The sequence below is a fragment of the Meriones unguiculatus genome, chromosome 9, assembly GCF_030254825.1.
Source record: "Meriones unguiculatus strain TT.TT164.6M chromosome 9, Bangor_MerUng_6.1, whole genome shotgun sequence".
Lineage (NCBI taxonomy): Eukaryota > Metazoa > Chordata > Mammalia > Rodentia > Muridae > Meriones > Meriones unguiculatus.
The window spans coordinates 4680001-4700582 of NC_083357.1; the positions used below are offsets into that span (position 1 = coordinate 4680001).

At 39.3% G+C, this 20582-nt stretch overlaps 1 protein-coding gene across 1 annotated transcript in view; it reads left to right on the forward strand.

Moving 5' to 3' along the window:
• The window catches only part of Dnah12 (dynein axonemal heavy chain 12), a 166890-nt gene that overhangs the window by 70459 nt on the left and 75849 nt on the right, over positions 1 to 20582 (forward strand). Inside the window, exons 35-39 of the mRNA XM_060390747.1 lie at positions 5034 to 5153; positions 12472 to 12660; positions 16220 to 16371; positions 17393 to 17531; positions 18639 to 18805. Coding sequence (XP_060246730.1) covers positions 5034 to 5153; positions 12472 to 12660; positions 16220 to 16371; positions 17393 to 17531; positions 18639 to 18805 — 767 coding nt within the window. The remainder of the gene's footprint in view (positions 1 to 5033; positions 5154 to 12471; positions 12661 to 16219; positions 16372 to 17392; positions 17532 to 18638; positions 18806 to 20582) is intronic.

Consider the following 20582-nt stretch of genomic DNA (forward strand, 5'->3'; position numbering starts at 1 on the left):
TTTAATCCTGTCATGTAATGGAAAGCAATTTCCTACAGTACTTTCTTGCCATTTGGTTTCTAACTCTCTTTAATTTTTTTAATTTTTTATTTAACTTTTATTAATTACACTTTATTCGTTTTGTATCCCCCCATAAGCCCCTCCCTCCTCCTCTCCCGATCCCCCCTCCCCCCCTTTCTGCATGCATGCTCCTCCCCACGTCCACTGATAGGGGAGGTCCTCCTCTCCTTCTTTCTGATCTTAGTCTATCAGTTCTCATCAGGAGTAGCTGCATTGTCTTCCTCTGTGGCCTGGTAAGGCTGCTCCCCCCCCAGGGGGAGGTGTCCAAAGAGCAGGCCAATCAGTTCATGTCAGAGGCAGTCCCTGCTCCCATTATTATGTAACCCACTTGGACTCTGAACTGCCATGGGCTACATCTGTGCAGGGGTTCTAGGTTATCTCCATGAATAGTCCTTGGTTGGAGTATGAGTCTCTGGGAAGTTCCCTGTGTTCAAATTTTCTTGTTCTGTTGCTCTCCTTGTGGAGTTCCTGTCCTCTCCAGCTCTTGCTATTTCCCACTTCTTACATAAAATTCCATTCACTCTGCCCGACAGTTGGCCATCAGGCTCAGCATCTGCTTTGATAGTCTGCAGGGCAGAGGCTTTCAGAGGCCCTCTGTGGTAGGTTCCTAGGCTGTTTCCTGTTTTCTTCTTCTGATGTCCATCCTCTTTGCCTTTCAGGTTGGGGATTGAGCATTTTAGTTAGGGTCCTCTCTTTTGCTTAGTTTGTTTAGATGTACAGATTTTAGCGGGTTTATCCTATGTTGTATCTTTATATGAGTGAGTATATACCGTGTGTGTCTTTTTGCTTCTGGGACAACTCACTCAGGATGATCCTTTCCAGGTCCCACCATTTACTTGCAGATTTCATGATTTCCTTATTTTTCATTGCTGAGTAATACTCCATTGTATAGATGTACCACAGTTTCTGCATCCATTCTTCAGTTGAGGGGCATCTGGGCTGTTTCCAGCTTCTGGCTATTACAAATAAAGTTGCTACAAACATGGTTGAGCAAATGTCCTTTCTGTGTACTTGAGCCTCTTCTGTATATATGCCTAGGAGTGGTATGGCTGGATCTTGAGGAAGCGCTATTCCTAGTTGTCTGAGAAAGTGCCAGATTGATTTCCAGGGTGGTTGTACAAGTTTACATTCCCACCAGTGGTGGAGGAGAGTTCCCCTTTCTCCACAACCTCTCTAGCATGTGTTGTCACTTGAGTGAGTTTTTGATCTTGGCCATTCTGATGGGTGTAAGGTGAAATCTCAGGGTTGTTTTGATTTGCATTTCCCTAATGGCTAATGAGGTTGAGCATTTCTTTAAATGCTTCTCTGCCATTCGATATTCCTCTACAGAGAGTTCTCTGTTTAGCTCTGTTCCCCATTTTTTAAGTGGATTACTTGGTTTGCTGCTTTTCAGCTTCTTTAGTTCTTTATATATACTGGATATCAGTCCTCTGTCAGATAAAGGGTTGGTGAAGATTCTTTCCCAATCTGTAGGCGGTCGCTTTGTTTTGATGACAGTGTCCTTTGCTTTACGGAAGCTGTTCAGTTTCATGAGGTCCCATTTATTGATTGTTGCTCTTAGAGCCTGTGCTGTTGGTGTTCTGTTCAGGAAGTTTTCTCCTGTACCAATGAGTTCTAGGGTATTCCCCATTTTTTTTTCTAACCGATTTAATGTGTCTGGTTTTATGTTGAGGTCTTTGATCCACTTGGACTTTAGTTTTGTGCAGGGTGATAAGTATGGATCTATTTTCATTTTTCTACATGTAGACATCCAGTTGGACCAGCACCATTTGTTGAAGATGCTGTCTTTTTTCCATTGTATGGTTTTGGCATCTTTGTCAAAAATCAGGTGTCCATAAGTGTGTGAGTTTGATTATTTCCAGCCGTCTACTCCTTTTTGGTGTGTCTGCTTCTTCTTTTTCTAGGGTTTTTAAGTGAGCCATTAGGTTACTTGAATGAACTGTCTCAAATTTCTTCTTGAAGGCACTTAGTGCTATGAACTTTCCTCTTAGCACTGCTTTCATTGTGTCCCACAAGTTTGGGTATGTCGTGTCTTCATTTTCATTGAGTTCTAGGAAAACTTTAATTTCTTTCTTTATTCTTCCCTGACCCAGCTGTCAGTTAGTAACAAGTTGTTCAGTTTCCATGTGTGTGTAGGCTTTTTGCTATTTCTGTTGTTGTTGAGGTCCAGCTTTATTCCATGGTGATCAGACAAGATACAAGGGATTATTTCAATCTCCTTGTATCTGTTGAGTCTTGCTTTGTGACCAACTATATGGTCTATTTTGGAGAAGTTTCCATGAGGTGCTGAGAAGAAGGTAAATTCTTTTGTGTTTGGGTATAAAGATCTGTAAATGTCTGTTAGGTCCATTTGATTCATGACCTCTGTCAGAGACATTGTTTCTTTGTTTAATTTCTGTTTTGTTGACCTGTCCTTTGTTGAGAGTGGGGTGTTGAAGTCTCCCACTATTAATGTGTGGGGATCTATATGTGGTTTAAATTTTATCAATGTTTCTTTAACAAATGTGGGTGCTCTTGTATTTGGGGCATAGATGTTCAGGATTGTGATGTCTTCCTGGTGGAATTTTCCTTTGATGAGTGTGAAGTGTCCTTCCCCATCTCTTTTTATTAATTTTGGTTGAAAGTCTATTTTATCCGATATTAGAATGGCTACTCCTGCTTGCTTCTTGGGTCCATTTGCTTGGAAAGCCGTCTTCCATCCCTTTACCCTCAGGTTATGTCTATCTTTGTGCCTTAGGTGTGTTTCTTGTATGCAACAGATTGCTGGGTTTTGTTTACATATCCATTCTGTTAATCTGTGTCTTTTTACTGGAGAGTTGAGTCCATTGATGTTGAGAGAGATTAATGACCAGTGGCTGTTAAATCCTTTGATTTTGATGTTGGCTGTGGTCATAAAGTTGTATGCTTGGTAGTTTTTTGTTTTACTGTAGTAGGGTTAATTATTTCCTGTGTTTTCTTGAAAGAAGCTAATTTTCTTGGGTTGTATTTTCCCTTCCAGTGTCTTCTGTAATGCTGGATTTGTGTGTAGGTATTGTTGAAATTTGTTTTTGTCATTGAATATCTTGTTTTCTCAGTCTATGAGGACTGAGAGTTTTGCAGGGTATAGTAGCCTGGGCTGACATCTGTGTTCTCTTAGGGTCTGCCTGATATCCATCCAGGCCCTTCTGGCTTTCATAGTCTCTGTTGAAAAGTCAGGTATGGTTCTAATGGGTTTGCCATTATATGTTACTTGGCCTTTTTCTCTTGCAGCTTTTAGTATTTTTTCTTTGTTCTGTATACTTACTGTTTTGATTATTATGTAGCGGGAGGATTTTCTTTTCTGGTCAAATTTGTTGGGTGTTCTGTAGGCCTCATGTATTCTTATTGGCCTCTCCTTTAACTTGGGGAAATTTTCTTCAATGATTTTCTGGGCCTTGGAGAAGGGAGTCTTCTTTTTCCTCTATACCTATTATTCTTAGGTTTTATCTTTTCATATTGTCTTGGATTTCTTGGATGGTCTGTGTCAAAAATTTTTTGGATTTAACATTTTCTTTGACAGATACATCGATTTCTTCCATTGTATCTTCCACACCTGAGATTCTTTCTTCCATCTCTTGTAGTCTATTGGTTATGCTAACCTCTGTAGTTCCTGTTTTCTTCCCTAAGTTCTTTCTCTCTGCAATTTCCTCCATTTGTGTGTTCTTTAATTTTTCCAATTCTATCTTCAGATCTTGAGCCGTTTTGTTGATTTCCTTCACCTGTATGAATGTATTTTCCTGTTTTTTCCATCACTTCTTTCAGCTGTTTGTTTGAACCAACCTCTGTTTCTTTTATTTCATTCAGTGCTTTAAGCATTTCTTTTCTAAAGGCCACAAACTGTTTGGCTGCAACTTCCTCTATTTCTTTACGGATGGCAATATTCTGTTTGAGTTTGTCTTCCATCTTTCCAGGTAATAAGTGGTGGGTTTTCTTTTTATAGTTGTCATATTTTCTATATGTAGCCAGTTCTAAAATGCTGTTGGTTTCTTTCCTCCTTGGCAATAGTTTTTATTTGTCTTTTCTCCATTCTTCTTTCTCCAGCCTTTTCCTTACCTCGGTCCTTCCTGTAGAGTTGCCTCAGTTCTGACCTCATTTTCTGCCCAATTCATCCCAGTAGCGTTGTTCTAGTGCATCTACATCCTACAAGTAGAATGAAGATTCGAAACACGCGTCCATCCTGTTTACTCCCTACTTTAAAATCCTTTATTGGTGCCTTCTTCTACAGTGAACTTTAGCACAGCCTGTATGACTCTTGTCGGCTTCCCAGGTGTAGTTCCCTGTCATCCTGCCTTTACACCCCACAGGATCTCCTGAGTAATCTGTATAGGCTTGCATTATTATGTAACTTTCCTGCCTTACACATCCTCCCCTACTCTGTTTACCTAACTTTTATTTCCCGTGAAATTTCAGTTCTGCTGCTTCTTCCTTAGGAAGGTCTTTTGTCATTTGTTCTTCTTCAATTTCCCTGCAACTAATTCCTTGGCCTATTTCACCCCCCAGCACTATAGTACCACCTTTGCTCTGACGGCTCCTTCATAGAGTTATCTCACTATACTATTCTTTCCTATTTTGTTTTAGAGTTGCTTTTTTTTCAGGGATTATGTCTCTTCCACCTCCACTGGCTTGCTCTATGGCTATATAAATATAATATGCTTTTCATAAACATGGAATACATAACCAAATGAATGGCTTAAGAGACTTCATGTCAGCGATTCTCTTCTAGAGCCTGGTTACCATTGTCAGAGGAATTAGAATAAGAATACATTGTGTACAATTTTGCCATATAAACTCCTTCAGAAATGTTTTTATTGTACCTTCAGTTTATTTTCTGTAAATTTAAATGTTATAAAGAACATATTATTATGTTCTTACCAACTTTATAAAATGAGACATTTACTTTCATTTGTTCTCTAAGATGGAAAATTTTAAAACATTTTATTATTTCTCTTTTGCAGGAACTGATTCCTACGAGTAACATCAATGCAGTTGTATCTCTCACACGCCTCTTTGAGGTACTGCTCTGTAATGTGCTGGAAAACGAGCCCACGAGCAAGCACACTCGTGTTTGGATTATGGTTGGTTTGATACTTAAAGTGGCTTTAAATACAAAATAAAAATATGGTTTTAGAAAATAGTATTTGTATTCAGAAAGACGTTTATAAGATTCAGAGCAGATTTTGATGGTCACTAGGGAATAGCTGAGGATACTAAGTTGGCTCAACCTGATATTCTGATTCTAAAAACAGCCCTAAAGAAAATAAAGCATGTCAGTACTGAAGCTGTGCTGTTCTTTATGAAATAGCATACGTAGCTAGTTCCTCGATGAGGTGATGCAATAATAAACTCACTTGCTCTGAGTTAATGTATGTCTTAGACAGAGTAGAAACTAGCTATGAAAGACTGGGAGAAGGTATCCAACCAGAGAGGTGGGTACAGGCAGGGCCCATGGAGTACTTAGGGCCACATTAGTTCTTGTTAGCTAATGTCTGGAAACCAGAGACCAGAGATTATGGCAACAGTGAGCAGAAGTTACCGAAGGGAGACAAAAGAAGACATTTTTAAAAATTAATTACTTACAGTGTATTCACTTTGTCTCCTCGCTATAGCCCCACCCACCCTCCTCTTCTCCCCCTATTCCTTTTCCCTAGTCCCCTGACAGGGGTGGAGCTCCTCCCTTCTATCTGGCCCTCGCCTATCAGGTCTCATCAGGACTGGCTTCTTTGTCTTCCTCTGAGGCCTGTCAGTGCTGCACCCCCTCAGGGGGAGGTCATCAAAGAACCAGCCACTGCGTTCATGTCAGAGACAGCCCATGCCCCGCTTACTAGGGAACCTACTTGGAAACTGAGCAGCCTGTGGGCTTCCTGTTAGCAGGGCATCTAGGTCCTCTCCATGTATGGTCCTTAGTTGGAGTATCCATCTCTGCAAGCCCCCTAGGCCAGGTTTTTTGGTTCTGTTTGTCTCCTGTGGATCTCCTTGTTCCCTCCAGGCCTTTCTAACTTCCTCTTCTTCCATAAGGTTTCTGGCACTCTGCCCAAAGTTTGGCTATGAGTCTCAGTATCTCCTTCAATACCCTGGTAGATAGAGTCTTTCAGAGGTCCTCTATGGAAGGCTCCTATCCTGTTCCTTGTCTTCTCCTACTTCCAATGTCTATCCTGTTTGCCTTTCTGCATGAGGTTTCAGTCTCTTCCCTAGGGTCCTCTTTGTTTAGCTTCTTTAGGACTACAGATTTTAGTATGTTTATCCTATACTGTATGACTAATATCCACTTATAATTGAGTTTATATCATATGTGTCTTTCTGCTTCTGGGTTACCTCACTCAGGATGACCTTTACTAGTTCCCACCATTTGCCTGCAAATTTCATGATTTCTTTGTTTTTAATTGCTGAGTAATATTTCGTTGTGGAAATGTACCACACTTTCTGTTGTTTCCAGTTTCTTGCTCTTACAAATAAAGCTGCTATGAACATAGTTGAGCAAATGTCCTTACTGAATGGTGGGGCATCTTTTGGGTATATGCCTTGGAGTGGTATAGCTGGTTCTTGAGGTAGCACTATTCATAATTTTCTGAGAAAATGCCAGATTGATTTCCAAAGTGGTTGTGCAAGTTTACATTCCCACCAACAATGGAATAGGGTTCCTCTTTCTCCACATCCTCTCCAGCTTGTGTTGTTGCTTGAGTTTTTGATCTTAGCCATTCTGATGGGTGTAAGGTGAAATCTTAGGGTCATTTTGATTTGCATTTCCCTGATGACTAAGGATGTTGAGCATTTCTTTAAGTGTTTCTCTGCCATTCGATATTCCTCTATTGAGAATTCTCTTTTTAGCAGTGTACCCCATTTTTAATTGGGTTATTTGATTTCTTGCTGTTTAACTTCTTAAGTTCTTTATATATTCTGGATATTAGCCCTCTATCAGATACAGGGTTGGTGAAGATCCTTTCCCAATCTATAGGCTTTCATTTTGTTCTGATGACAACACCCTTCACAACAGCCACAAAGGACATAAAGTTCCTTGGTGTGAACCTAACCAAGCAAGTCAAAGACTTGTATGAAAAAAATTTCCAGTCTCCGAAGAAAGAATTAGAAGATATCAGAAGATGGAAAGAGCTCCCATGCTCATGGCTTGGTAGGATTAATATAGTAAAAATGGCCATCTTACCAAAAGCAATCTACAGATTCAATGCAGTTCCCATCAAATTACCAACACAATTCTTTACAGACCTTGAAAGAAAAATTCTCACCTTCATATGGAACAACAAGAAACCCAGAATTGCTAAAACAATTCTCTACAGTAAAAGATCTTCAGGAGGTATCTCCATCCCTGATCTCAAGCTGTGCTATAGAGCAACAATACTAAAAACTGCATGGTACTGGCATAGAAACAGACTGGTGGATCAATGGAATCAAATAGAAGACCCTGACGTAAATCCACACACTATGGACACCTGATTTTTGACAAAGATGCCAAAAATGGAAAAAAGACAGCATCTTCAACAAATGGTGCTGGTCTAACTGGAAGTCTACATGTAGAAAAATGCAAATAGATCCATGCTTATCACTCTGCACAAAACTAAAGTCCAAGTGGATCAAAGACCTCAACATAAAACCAGACACACTAAACCGCTTAGAAGAAAAAGTGGGGAATATCCTTGAACTCATTGGTACAGGAGACAACTTCCTGAACAGAACACCAACAGCACAGGCTCTAAGAGCAACAATCAATAAATGGAACCTCATGAAACTGAAAAGCTTCTGTAAAGCAAAGAACACGGTCATCAGAACAATACGACAGCCTACAGATTGGGAAAGGATCTTCACCAACCCTACATCTGACAGAGGACTCATATCCAGTATATATAAAGAACTAAAGAAGTTAAACAGCAAAAAAATCAAGTAATCCAATTAAAAAATGAGGTACAGAGCTAAACAGAGAATTCTCAATAGAGGAATATCGAATGGCAGAGAAATACTTAAAGAAATGCTCAATCTCATTAGCCATCAGGGAAATGCAAATCAAAATGACCCTAAGATTTCACCTTACACCCATCAGAATAGCCAAGATCAAAAACTCAAATGACCACACATGCTGGAGAGGTTGTGGAGAAAGGGGAACCCTCCTCCACTGCTGGTGGGAATGTAAACTTGTACAACCACCCTGGAAATCAATCTGGCACTTTCTCAGACAACTAGGAATAGCGCTTCCTCAAGATCCAGCCATACCACTCCTAGGCATATATCCAGAAGATTCTATGATTTTTTTTTTGAAAAATATTTTCTGTGCCTTAGAGAAGGGAATCCTCTTTTTCCTCTATTCCTATTATTCTTGGGTTTTGTCTTTTTACGTTGTCTTGGTTTTCTTGGATGGTGTGTGTCAGGAATTTTTTAGATTTAACATTTTCTTTGATGGATCTATCAATTTCTTCCATTGTATCTTCCACACCTGAGATTCTTTTTTCTATCTCTTGTAGTCTATTGGTTATGCTTACCTCTGTAGCTCCTGTTTTCTTCCCTAAGTACTTCCTGTCCATGATTTCCTCCTTTTGGTTTTCTTTAATTTTTCTTTCCAATTCTATCTTCAGATCTTGAGCCATTTTGTTGATTTCCTTCACCTGTATGAATGTATTTTCCTTAAATTCCTTCAACTGTTTGTTTGAACCAACCTCTGTTTCTTTTATTTCTTTCAGTGATTTAATTATTTCCTTTCTAAAGGCCACAAACTGTTTGGCTGCCTCTTCCTATATTTCTTTACAGATGGCCATAATCTGACTTTATCTTGCTCTGATTCTTGATGCACTTTATTTGTTTCCTCTGTTATCCTCTTCGTACGCATAGATATAAGGTCATCTTCTTGAATTTCATTTATGCTGGGTTGTCCAGGGCTGCTTGCCCCTGAATAACTAGATTCTGGAGATGCCATATTGCTGTCTTTTGTTGGTTAGCTTTTACGCTGGCCTCTACCCATTTAGCTATTTTAAGTGTTGGGTGTTAGTTTCTGGTGCTTCCTGGGATCCTGGGGTGGGGAGAAATTCCTTGGCAGGAAGATGATTTTTCCTGAAGGAGGCCTCCTCAGCTTTTTGGGTATGGTCATTGAATGTCCAGTGTTTCTCAGGAATTGCCACAGCTCACCTTAGGCGTATAGACCTGAGTGGTAACTGTGGTCTTCGATAGTCAGGGGGTCTCTCCTCTCACCTGGAGGAGAAGTCCTCAGACAGCTGCCCTGCTGCTGGGTTTCTTGCTCTGACTTTAGTGAGCAGCTGCTGTTGTTCTTACACTGTTTTTTAGGCACAGTCCTGGGTGCCCTGCCGTTTGGTCAGGTTATTTAGGGATAACTGGTTGCCCCTTGGAGCAGTATCCGGGGGCTGATCTCGGGAACCCCAGGCTTCTGTAGGTCTGAGGTTGGAGCTCTGTGCCTCAGTACCCAAGAGGTAATCAGTGGCAGGTGAGCACCGCTCTCATGCGTGCAGCAGGAGTCTAGACCCTGGAGCGTGTGGGGACCCAGAAACTTTTCTGGAGCTGAGTGTCCTGAGATGGGACCAGATGTTTCCCCCTCCCCAACACGGGGTTTCCTCCCAGCACAGGACCCCAGTCAGTGGTGTTTTGGGGTGCACAGTTGCATCTGAAGTGGCGAGTACAGTGCACAGGCACAGGCGAGTGGTGGCTCCAAGCTGGCACCGGGCGCCTGCAGGGACCTGGGAACTTTTCTGAGAACTTTGCATGTGTGTGTGTGGGGGGGGGGGGTCAGCTGAGTGCTCTAAGCTCGGACCTGCTGTTTCCCTCGCTGTGGGGTTTTCTCCCAGCAGGGAAAGCCAGTCTCTGGTGCGCTAGGGTGCACAGTTCTGTCTGTGACGGAGAGTGGGGCATGCAACAGGTCTGTGTGCTCGTTGCTGGTGCCGCTCTGGGCTGGCAGCTGTTGCGCCTGCTGCTCTCTGGGACCTTTTCCAAGGATTGACTGGGTGACCTGGGGTCAGTCCCATTTGCTTCCTTCCCTGTGGGGTTTTCTTGCGACTGGAAATCCCAGTCTCTGGTGTTTTGGTGCCCACAGTTCAGCCTGGGAAGGTGAGCAGGACACCTTCCTGCTCTGGTCTGGCTCTGGTCTGGCGACCAAGTGCCTGCCGGGACATGGGAACTCTTCCTGGTTTTAACTGGGTGACTGGAGAATGGACCCAATTGCTTCCCACACTGTGGGGTTTCCTCTTACCTGGGAATCACAATCGCTGGTGTTTTAGGGCCCAGAGTTCAGTCTCTTAGTCACTGAGCCGACACTGCTGTCCTGCTTCTCAGACAGTGTCCTCTCGGCACCTCCATTTTGGATTGCTGGTGTTTAACTTCTTGAGTTCTTTATATATTCTGGAGATTAGCACTCTGTCAGATGTACGGTTGGTGAAGATCTTTTCCCAGTCTGTAGGCTATTGTTTTTTTTTTCTGACCACAGTGTCCTTTGCTTTACAGAAGCTTTTCAGTTTCATGAGGTCCCATTTATTGTGATCTTAGAGCCTGTGCTGTTGGTGTTCTGTTCAGGAACAATGAGATCAAGGATATTCCCCACTTTTTCCTCTAACAGGTTTAGTGTGTCTGGTTTTATGTTGAGGTCTTTGATCCACCTGGACTTTACTTTTGTGCACGATGACAAATATGGATCTATTTGCACTTTTCTACATGTAGACATCCAGTTAGACCAGCACCATTTGTTGAAGATGTTAATAAAAGAAGGCATTTTTAAAAATCTTTGTTCCCTGTCTGTGCCTCACTCCAATCTACCAAACTGTCACAACATACTCTACCGTCCTTTTCCATTCTGTGGCAGTAGCAATTCCTGCTTGTATTTTTTTTCCCACCGTGTTGCTACCAAATCAAAAACCCAAAAACAAGCAAGCAAACAAACAAACAAAAACCCCAAGAACAACAAAACAAAACCTATCTTATAGACCAGGGTGACATCTCGGTGGGTAAAGGCACTTGCTGCCAAGTCTGCCTTTCTATGAGTCACATGAGTAGGAAGGAAGGAGACAATTCCCACCAGTTGTCTTCTGGCCTCCACGTGTGTGTGTGCATGCACACACACCCCCCCACACATACATACAATTAGGTAAATAAAATGTAATACAATTTTTTAACTTTAGAAACTGTCTCTGCCACATCACATTCCAAGCTTTCCAGACAACTATAACTTCCTCCTTTCTGCCCTATGTTATATGAAGTTTGTTTATCTGTTTTCTTCTTGTGTTTAGAGTTGTCTTTTTAGGATTATTTTTTTCACATTCTTCTACACATGTCGTTGTTAGATTTTATAAACTATTCCAGGAATAGTCTTCCTATATATAATTTTGCATATTTCCAGAAAAATTTTGTTCTCTTGATAAACCCAAACTCCCAACTTTATCAGGTGGTTCAGAATAGCTTCATGAAACTTATGCAAATTGATACCTGATTGAAATTTTGAGGGCAATGTTTTTGTTTTTTAGCCAGATAAGGCATGCATGTTAAATAAAATTCAAAAGGCAAAAGCATAGTTTCCTCCTTCTTACTTGGCTTTTTTAGGTGTACGGATTTTTGTAGGTTTATCCTATATTATATGTCTAGTACCCACTTATAAGTGAGTATATACCATGTGTGTCTTTCTGCTTCTGGGATACCTCACTCAGGATGATCTTTTCTAGGTCCCACCATTTGCCTACAAATTTCATGATTTCTTTGTTTTTAATTGCTGAGTAGTATTCCATTATGTAAATGTACCACAATTTCTGTATTCATTCTCCCGTTAAGGGACATCTGGGTTGTTTTCAGGTTCTGGCTATTATGAATAAAGATGCTATGAACATAGTTGACCAAATGTCCTTGTTGTGTACTTTAGCATATTTTGGATGTATGCCCAGGAGTGGTATAGCTGGATCTTGAGGAAGCACTATCCATAATTGAGAAAGTGCCAGATTGCTTTGCAAAGTGATTGTACAAGTTTACATTCCCACCAGCAATGGAGGAGGATTCCCCTTTCTCCTCTGTTTAGGAGTTACATCATTTCTATCTGATCTGTACACATCAGAGTATACAGCATACTGTAAATAACCAGAATTTCTGTTGGAGAAATAGTGATGTGATAAGTATTTTTATACATACATCATTTTTACTGGTAGGAAAATATTTGAGGATAAATTAAGTAGATGTCCTTAGGTCGTTTGGTAAAGGCATTTAAGTTTGTTTGTTTTTTTTGATCACTATTGCCAAAAATGAGTATGTATGTGATTTGGCTATACTCAGTACTACTCTGTTTCTTTGCATGACATTTCCAACTAGTTTAAGCAAGCATTAATATATTATGTTTCTCCTAATATATATATGTTTCTCCTAAACTTTCTTTAAAAAGTAATGAGTATAAGTTAATTTTTTCACCCACAGGCCTGCTTTGTATTCTCTCTGATTTGGTCAGTTGGAGCAAGTTGTGATACAGATGGTCGCCTTGCTTTTGATGATTTCATAAGAACAATTGTAGCAGGGAAAAATGAAAAACAACCAATGCCAGTGTCTTTGGAAAAATGGGAATGCCCATTTGAAGAAAAGGGCCTGGTCTATGACTACATGTATGAGGTATGACCTGAAATGCATTTGAGATGAAGTGTGAAACACAAACCCCTGACTGAGCATGCACAGCACCTTCCATCAGAGGTTGGGGTGCTGAGTCCCCTCTCCTTGTGTCCCACGGAACTTGCTGTTCCAGTCATAGCTCATGCTGTCACATGCAACTTTAGTGTACTTTTCCACTCTGAGGGAATTCATAACAGCCTTCTTTAAAACAGAAAACATTTCATCAATCATCTTATTCACGCAAAGTATATTTTACAACCATAAGATTTAAGTAGAGCTTTGGTTATAATCTTACCTAAATTATAGAAATCTAGAATCTATAAGAGGATTCAAACTTAACTAGCAGTGGAGAACTAACTTCTTCACTGAAATCAAACAACATAGGATTTTAAGAATATAACCAAAAAGAGTTTTATCTTTATTAGTCATAGTAGAAAGTCAGTGAAACAATCTCTAAAAGTGAACATCAAGAGACAGTAGCATAAGAATGTTTTCTTTTTTTTATCTTGAGAATTTCATACATTTTTATTATATCTGTCTCCTCTTCTCCCTTCTCCAATACCCCTAAAACTCAAAAGGCAAAAACAAAACAAAACAAAAGAAATTCTTCAAATGATCCAGACAATGATCTATGATCATCATATTTGGGCTTTTGAATGAGTGAACTTATTTTTTTAAGTAAAAGAATGAATAGTAAGTAATAGGTAAATTATAGATAGGTAGATAGAGAGATAGAGAGATAGATGATTGATAGATACATAGATAGAGATGGATGGATAGATAAGTGGTTGATACATACATACATACATGAACAGATGATATAGAAAATTAGCAAAACATCCTCTACCTGGACACACATAACATCCAGCAGAAATCAGCCAGGGAGCGTAGGCCCACGTGCAGAGCCAGGTTCTCAGTGAGCTCAGACAGTGCACGAAACATTCCCAATATAATGTGCATTACAGTGTCCCCTCAACCTCATTTCTCCTCCTCTTCCTCCTCCTTCATTCCCTCCTCACTCCTGCTCCCCTTTCTCTGCCTCCTTTTCCTTCAACAATGCACTATTCTTGTTTCCTTTCTGTACAAGCATGTTTTCTAAAAACTGAAAGTAAATATAAAAATATCCAGTTTTTTTTAAATAGTATAACTGAGAAGGAGAAAATGGGAGTTGAGAACTATTATCTTCTTCTTCTTCTTCTTCTTCTTCTTCTTCTTCTTCTTCTTCTTCTTCTTCTTCTTCTTCTTCCTTCTTGGTTTTTCAAGACAGGGTTCTCTGTGTAGCCTTGGCTGTCCTACACTCACTCTGTAGGCCAAGCTGGCCTTGAACTCACAGTGATCTGCCTCCCTCTGCCTCCCTGAGTGCTGATATTACAGGCAATTGCCACTGTGCCCAGCTCTATTCTTTTTCTTAATCTTTGTTTGTTTTTGGTTTGTTTTTCAAGACATGGTTTCTCATGTTTTCAAGTCATGGCTGTCCTGGAACTTGCTTTGTAGACCAGGCTAGCCTTGAACTTAGAGATTTGCCTGCCTCTGCTCCAGAGTGCTAGGATTAAAAGCATGCTACCACACCTGGTATCTTTTTCTTAATCTAATAAAACTTTAAACTCTAAAATACATGTCTATTCAACTTTAATAGGACTCTAAATTTGGTAGCAGGAGACCTGGGGATTAACAGTGGGAGAGGAATAATCAAAAGAGAAAAATAATGATTGAAGCTGGTATTGATGAGAAGACATGGAGATAACAGCATATTCATCCAGAGGTTCAAAAGAATTTTAGGACTTTAATAGCTAATACATATATGCTGATTATCTTGGCTGAACATGAGACTAGATCAAAGAGTCAAAATGCCAAACAAATACAGAGGTCTCAAATGGTGTTTTATTTTTAGTTAGAGTATAGCTCATTTACTTCAAGACATGACGGATGCAAAACTAAAATCTGGCAAGTTGTAACTTAAGTTACACTAAAATGACTTTGAAATAAATTCTCAACATATGCAAAAGGCTATATTAAAGGCATTCAGGGAAGATTAGATATTAAGAGGACATAAATTCAGCCAGGCATGGTGGTGCATGCCTTTAGTCTCAGCACTTAAGGAGGCAGAGGCAGTTGCATCCCTGAGTTTGAGGTTAGCGTGATCTACATAGTGAGTTTCAGAATAGCAAGGGCTATGGCCATCTCAAAAAATAAAGAAGAGAAACTCTAGATATGTTGAGTTTACGATAAAGTGAAATTTATATTCTTTGGATTATCATTAAAAATTAATTGTAATTGGGTGATAGATTCAGGGGTGTTTATTGATTAATCCTTTTTATGGCTTAAGATATTACTTATATTTTATATGAACTATAACATTTCAGTATAAAGGAGGAAAAGGTTAAAGATTTTAGTTTGTGGAGTTTCATTTACAACATTTAAACTTTTATGTGAACTGGTGTTTTCCCTGCGTGTTTATATGCACACTATGTGCATGCTGGTATCTACAAAAGTCAGAAGAAGGCATCAGATCCCCTTAACTGGAGTAACAGTTGTGAGATGACGCATGGGTTCTGGGTCCTCTCAAAGAACCACTAAGCCATATCTCTCCTTCATTTCAAATTTTTTGTTTTGTTTTGTTTTTTAAATTCTTTATTAATTACACTTTATTCACTTTGTATCCCCCCTGTGGTTCCCTCCCTTCTCCCGTCCCAATCCCTCCCTCCCTCCACCCTCTGCATGCATGCCCCTCCCCAAGTCCACTGATAGGGGAGGTCTTCTTTTCCTTCCTTCTGATCCTAGTCAATTAGGTCTCATCAGGAGTGGCTGCATTGTCTTCTTCTGTGGCCTGGTAATGCTGCTTCCCCCTCAGGGGGCGGTAATTAAAGAGCAGGCCAATCAGTTCATGTCAGAGACAGTTCCTGTTCCTATTACAATGGAACCCACTTGGATACTGAACTGCCATGGGCTACATCTGTGCAAGGGTTCTAGGTTATCTCCATGCACAGTCCTTGGTTGGAGTATCAGTCTCAGGAAAGACCCCTGTGCTCAGATTTTTTTGGTTCTGTTGTTCTCCTTGTGGAGTTCCTGTTCTCTCCAGAGCTTACTGTTTCCTACTTCTTTCCTAAGATTCCCTGCACTCTGCCCAAAGGTTGGCCATAAGTCTCAGCATCTGCATTGATAGTCTGCATGGCAGAGACTTTTCATTTCAAATTTTTAATAAAACTTATTTTACAAAAAGTCAGTAAAGTCGCCTTTTCAGTGCTAATTATCCAGGGATACAAGCTCTGGTTGTGAGCGGAAATGGCCTCACAGTGCTACCTCCAGTTGCAGAGCCTTACTGAGTAGCAGTCTGTTCCCCATTTGGATTTACTCTTTTATAAACTGCACATTTTTGTCCTTTACCCTTCTTTCGACCGAGTTAACTTTTTTGGTCAACTGATAAAACTTCATTGTGTGTTACAGATTTTTAAATGTTATCTAAGGGCTCAAGCTTTTTAAAGGCAAATGCTGTAAATGTTGAAAGATTCTTTCAGATGTAAAAAGTGCATAGTTATAATATTCAAAACATATTCTCTTATAGTTGAAGAACCGAGGTCGCTGGCTCCATTGGAATGAATTAATTAAAAGTTCTTCTTTAGAAGACAAACGTACCAAGATTCAAGATATTATAGTCCCTACAATGGACACAATTAGATATACTTTCCTAATGGATTTGAGTATTACCTTTGCAAAGTAAGAAACTCTACTGTAAACATGAATTTTAAATGTAAGAGTGCCATTCTAATCAAATGGTAACATTTTTCAAAGTAAACTTTGAGGTCATTGAGTTTCAGGCAACTGAGATCATGACTGGGAAATAATTAATATATTCTAAATGACATCTACTGTTAGTGGAAAATCTAGAATTCAGCTTTCTTATTACTCACTCCAAAATTTTAACAGGACCATAGTTCATTGCCTCTTAAGTCACCAAAAATTACTTCCAGTGTTATAACTGAAAATCTCTATATTCTGGAAGGGAAATGGCTCAGAGAAGCCACGTGGACTTGATAAGCATGCGGAACCAGGTCCTATGTAGAAAACGTGGGCACAGTGTCTGCATGGACCAGTGCGAATCAGGATCAGGTTGGGATAAAGCCAGAAACATGGCGCACACTTGTGATCACAGCCATGGCAAGGTGGGAGACAGAAGACAGGCAGGTACATGAAAGCATATGGGCCAACTAGCCTAGCCTTCTCGGCAAACTTCGAGGTTAGCGAGGGACCGTCTCAAATAAAAGGTGGAAATGCCTAGGAATACCACAAAGATCATCATTGAGGTTCATGTATTGTGCCTGTGCAGGCCTATACATAAATGCACACACACACACACACACACACACACACACACACATTTATGCATTTTATATACAGCTTCATTGCTTCCAGACTAGTAGGGCAGTCTGACTTGCTTCTCTCACAGTAGGATTGCTGGGATTACAGACACAAGCTACCACATCTGGCTTTTATAAGGGTTCCAGGGATCCAAACCCAGGTGGTCAGGCTTGCACAGCAAGCGCTTTCACCTGCTGAGCCATCTCCTTGGGCCTACCTTTACTGTTCTTTCATGAACGGTTATAAGCATGTGGAGTTTTAGAAAGAAATGGCTCAACTACTATTCAAAGTTTTAAAAATACTTATTTGAGTTTCTCTCCATAAAAGTGCTTTTATTCTTTCTTCCACTTTAATTACATCGTTCACTATTTTCCTAAAGGCCACTGCTTTTTGTGGGTCCAACTGGCACAGGAAAGTCCGTGTACGTGAAGGATAAACTCATGAATCATTTGGAAAAGGACAAGTACTTTCCTTTCTACGTTAATTTTTCTGCACGGACCAGTGCCAATCAGGTTCAGGTTAGTATAAAGCCAGAAGCTTGGGTTTATAATTATTATATTTTATCTTATTTTTAAAATATTAAAACATTTAAAGCTGTATATTAAACATACAACTTTGTAAATCTATGAATCAAAAGACAAAACTTTTATATTAGCACTTTATTAAATTTTATCACTTTTTTTGGCCAGAGAAGCAACAATTGATTTAATTGGAGAAGAAGGTGTAAGAGACATGTATGTGTGTACAAGAGTAGTGGGTGGGCATAAGAGAACACTCAGTTGTTCTTTTTATGCTCTTCTGTATGGCTTTGAGGGGTACTTGCTGCTCACAGGGTTGGTCCATGGGATACCAGCTCTATGTCTGTTGTTCTCAGCCAATAGATTTTCCTTAAATTCAAAGTCTTGCAAAGTTAGAATACTGCAGAATTTAAAAAAAATAATTTTGATATTCAGTTTTATAGTGGACAGGCAAATATTTAAAACACCAGAAAAAATGGTAGCCAGTGGGTAGCACGTGTTGCTACTCCCAGCACTTGGGAGACAAAGCAGGTGGATCTCTGAGTTCGAGGCCAGTCTGGTCTACAGAGTGAGTTCCAGGACAGCCGGAGCTACACAGAGAAACCCCATCTCAAACAAAACAAAACAATCCAGAAATTTTAAAAAGTCATTTATGTTGGCTATAAAAATCCAACAACAACTGGAAAAATTAATGCTTTCAAGCCTTAGGTAAAGGGGTATCTAGTGTGAAAAGCATTATGGAATACACACACACACACACACACATTACATATTATAATTCTAGCACATGGGAGGTTTTCAACAGATGTTATTTGAAATTATGTTGAGTTTAAAGTTTAGTATCAACTTAAATAAGAGTAACTCAGAATAAATACACACATAACATTATTTCCTTTCAAAGATTGCTCAGTCCTTGTTTCTGATGTTAAATAGTTTTATGTTAAAAAAAATTAAGCAAATGATAGCTGCTACTGGTATTCCATAGAATAGATCTGGCAGCACAGATCTTGATATCGACTTAAACAACAATAATAATAATAATAATAATAATAGTAAGATTGTAATACTATCATAGGTAAATGTGCCTCTTTCTTTTTAAATTTTTAGAACATCATTATGGCTAGATTGGACAAAAGGCGCAAGGGAGTATATGGACCACCTATGGGAAAGACATGTATAATATTTATAGATGACATGAATATGCCTTCATTGGAGAAATATGGAGCGCAACCTCCTATTGAGTTATTACGACAGTTTTTTGATTGTGGACATTGGTAAATAATTAAAGTCTTAATAACCCACGCTAAAATCATATCTCATTTTGTATTTTAGTTTTTCAAAGCAAAAAATGATCTATTTTTCTAAGTTATTCACAGAGAGTGATTATTGGTCAAATTTTATGTATAAAAAAATTGGAAGGATTTTCTTTATCTTCTATCTAAGATTATTTATAGATGAGTTTTAGGTTCACAATAAATCATGGGAAGGTTTGAGATTTTTCATGTCTCTTTCACCCTCACAAATGCATTACCTCCCTCACAACGCCCTCTTCAGCAGATGGCAGCCTTTTCCATGGCCAAGCATGCACTAATATGCCAGTGACTCCCTAAGTTCTTAGTGGAAGGCTTGCTTTTTGGTTTTATATGATCTGTGACTTTTGAAAATGTACAATGTCACTCATACATAATTATGATGACATAAAGAGAACTTTCGTACTGTCTCACAGACTGTGTGCTCTTTTCCACTTTCATGACCCTCACTAAGCCCCTGACAACCAGTGATCTTAACTATTTCTACAATTTAGCCTTTCCCATAATATTACTGTTAATACATTTCCTGCTGCACTAACAAATAGCAGAGACGATCAGTTTACAAAGGAAAAAAACCTTTTATGTTGACTCACAGTTCAAGTTTCAACCCATAGTTGGCTGCCCTCGTTTTGGAGCTTGTGGCAAGACAGCATATGAAGGGAACACATGGAAAGGAAAGCTGCTAATCTTATAGCCGGGAAGCAAAACACAAGCTCTGAGTTCCTACAGTCTCTCCAAAAGCCTACCTCCAGTGACCTGAATGTTTTCCTCGGTCCTCATCTGGTCAGGCTTCTCTAGCTGGCTACCAAGTCTTTTTTTTTTTTTTTTTTCCAGTGGGTCTTGGACACTATTCCAGATTTAACTGTATAACAGCCACATAATTGGAATCAATTAGTTTATGGCATTTGTAGACTGGTTCCTTTCATTCAAATTTCTTCCATGTCTTCTTAGTGTTAATATTCCTTTGTATAGATGTTCTGTAGTTAGTTCACTCATCTGTTGAACATCTTGGTTGCTTTTAGGTTTTGAAAGCCTCAGAGGCCCATCTGGCGAAGGGGGTTCTAGATTTTGACAATTAAGACTAATATTCACAAGTTGTTATGGTAATATAAAGTTTACTTTTAAGATGAGTGTGGTAATATACTTCTGTAATCCTAATATTCAGGAAGCTGAACCAGGAGGCCATCTCTACAAAGTAAAAACCAGTATATATATATCTATATTTTTTTTTCTCCAGTATATCCTCTTTATTGACTTTTACGAATAGAAGTTTTTATTTGTAATGAAAATGTAAGTGGCCTTTAATGAAGACTACTTTTTCAATTATTTCTTTTACAGTTTGGGTCTTTCTTATCATAACTTAAAAACTCACTGTACCTAAAGTCATTCAGATTTTTCTCAAATGTTTTAAGACTTTGATGGCTTTGCACTTAATATTTAGGTTTGTAATCCATTTTGAATTAATTGTTGTGAAAGGTGTATAAAGTCGGTGCTTAAATTTATTTTTCTACATGTGTCTGTCCTAGCAATAGCTGTTGGGAAAAACCACTATTTTATTTTTTGGAAGTCCTTTGAACCCAACTCCCCACCCTTCAGACCTTCTGACGAAAGCATCAAGATTAAAGAACTTGATAGACTGTTAAAAATAGTCAATAAATTTTGCCATTTAGATATCTGATTAGAACTTTTTTGAAGTTTATTTTTCTGTAATGGACCCCGCTCTGTCTATATAAACAGTGAG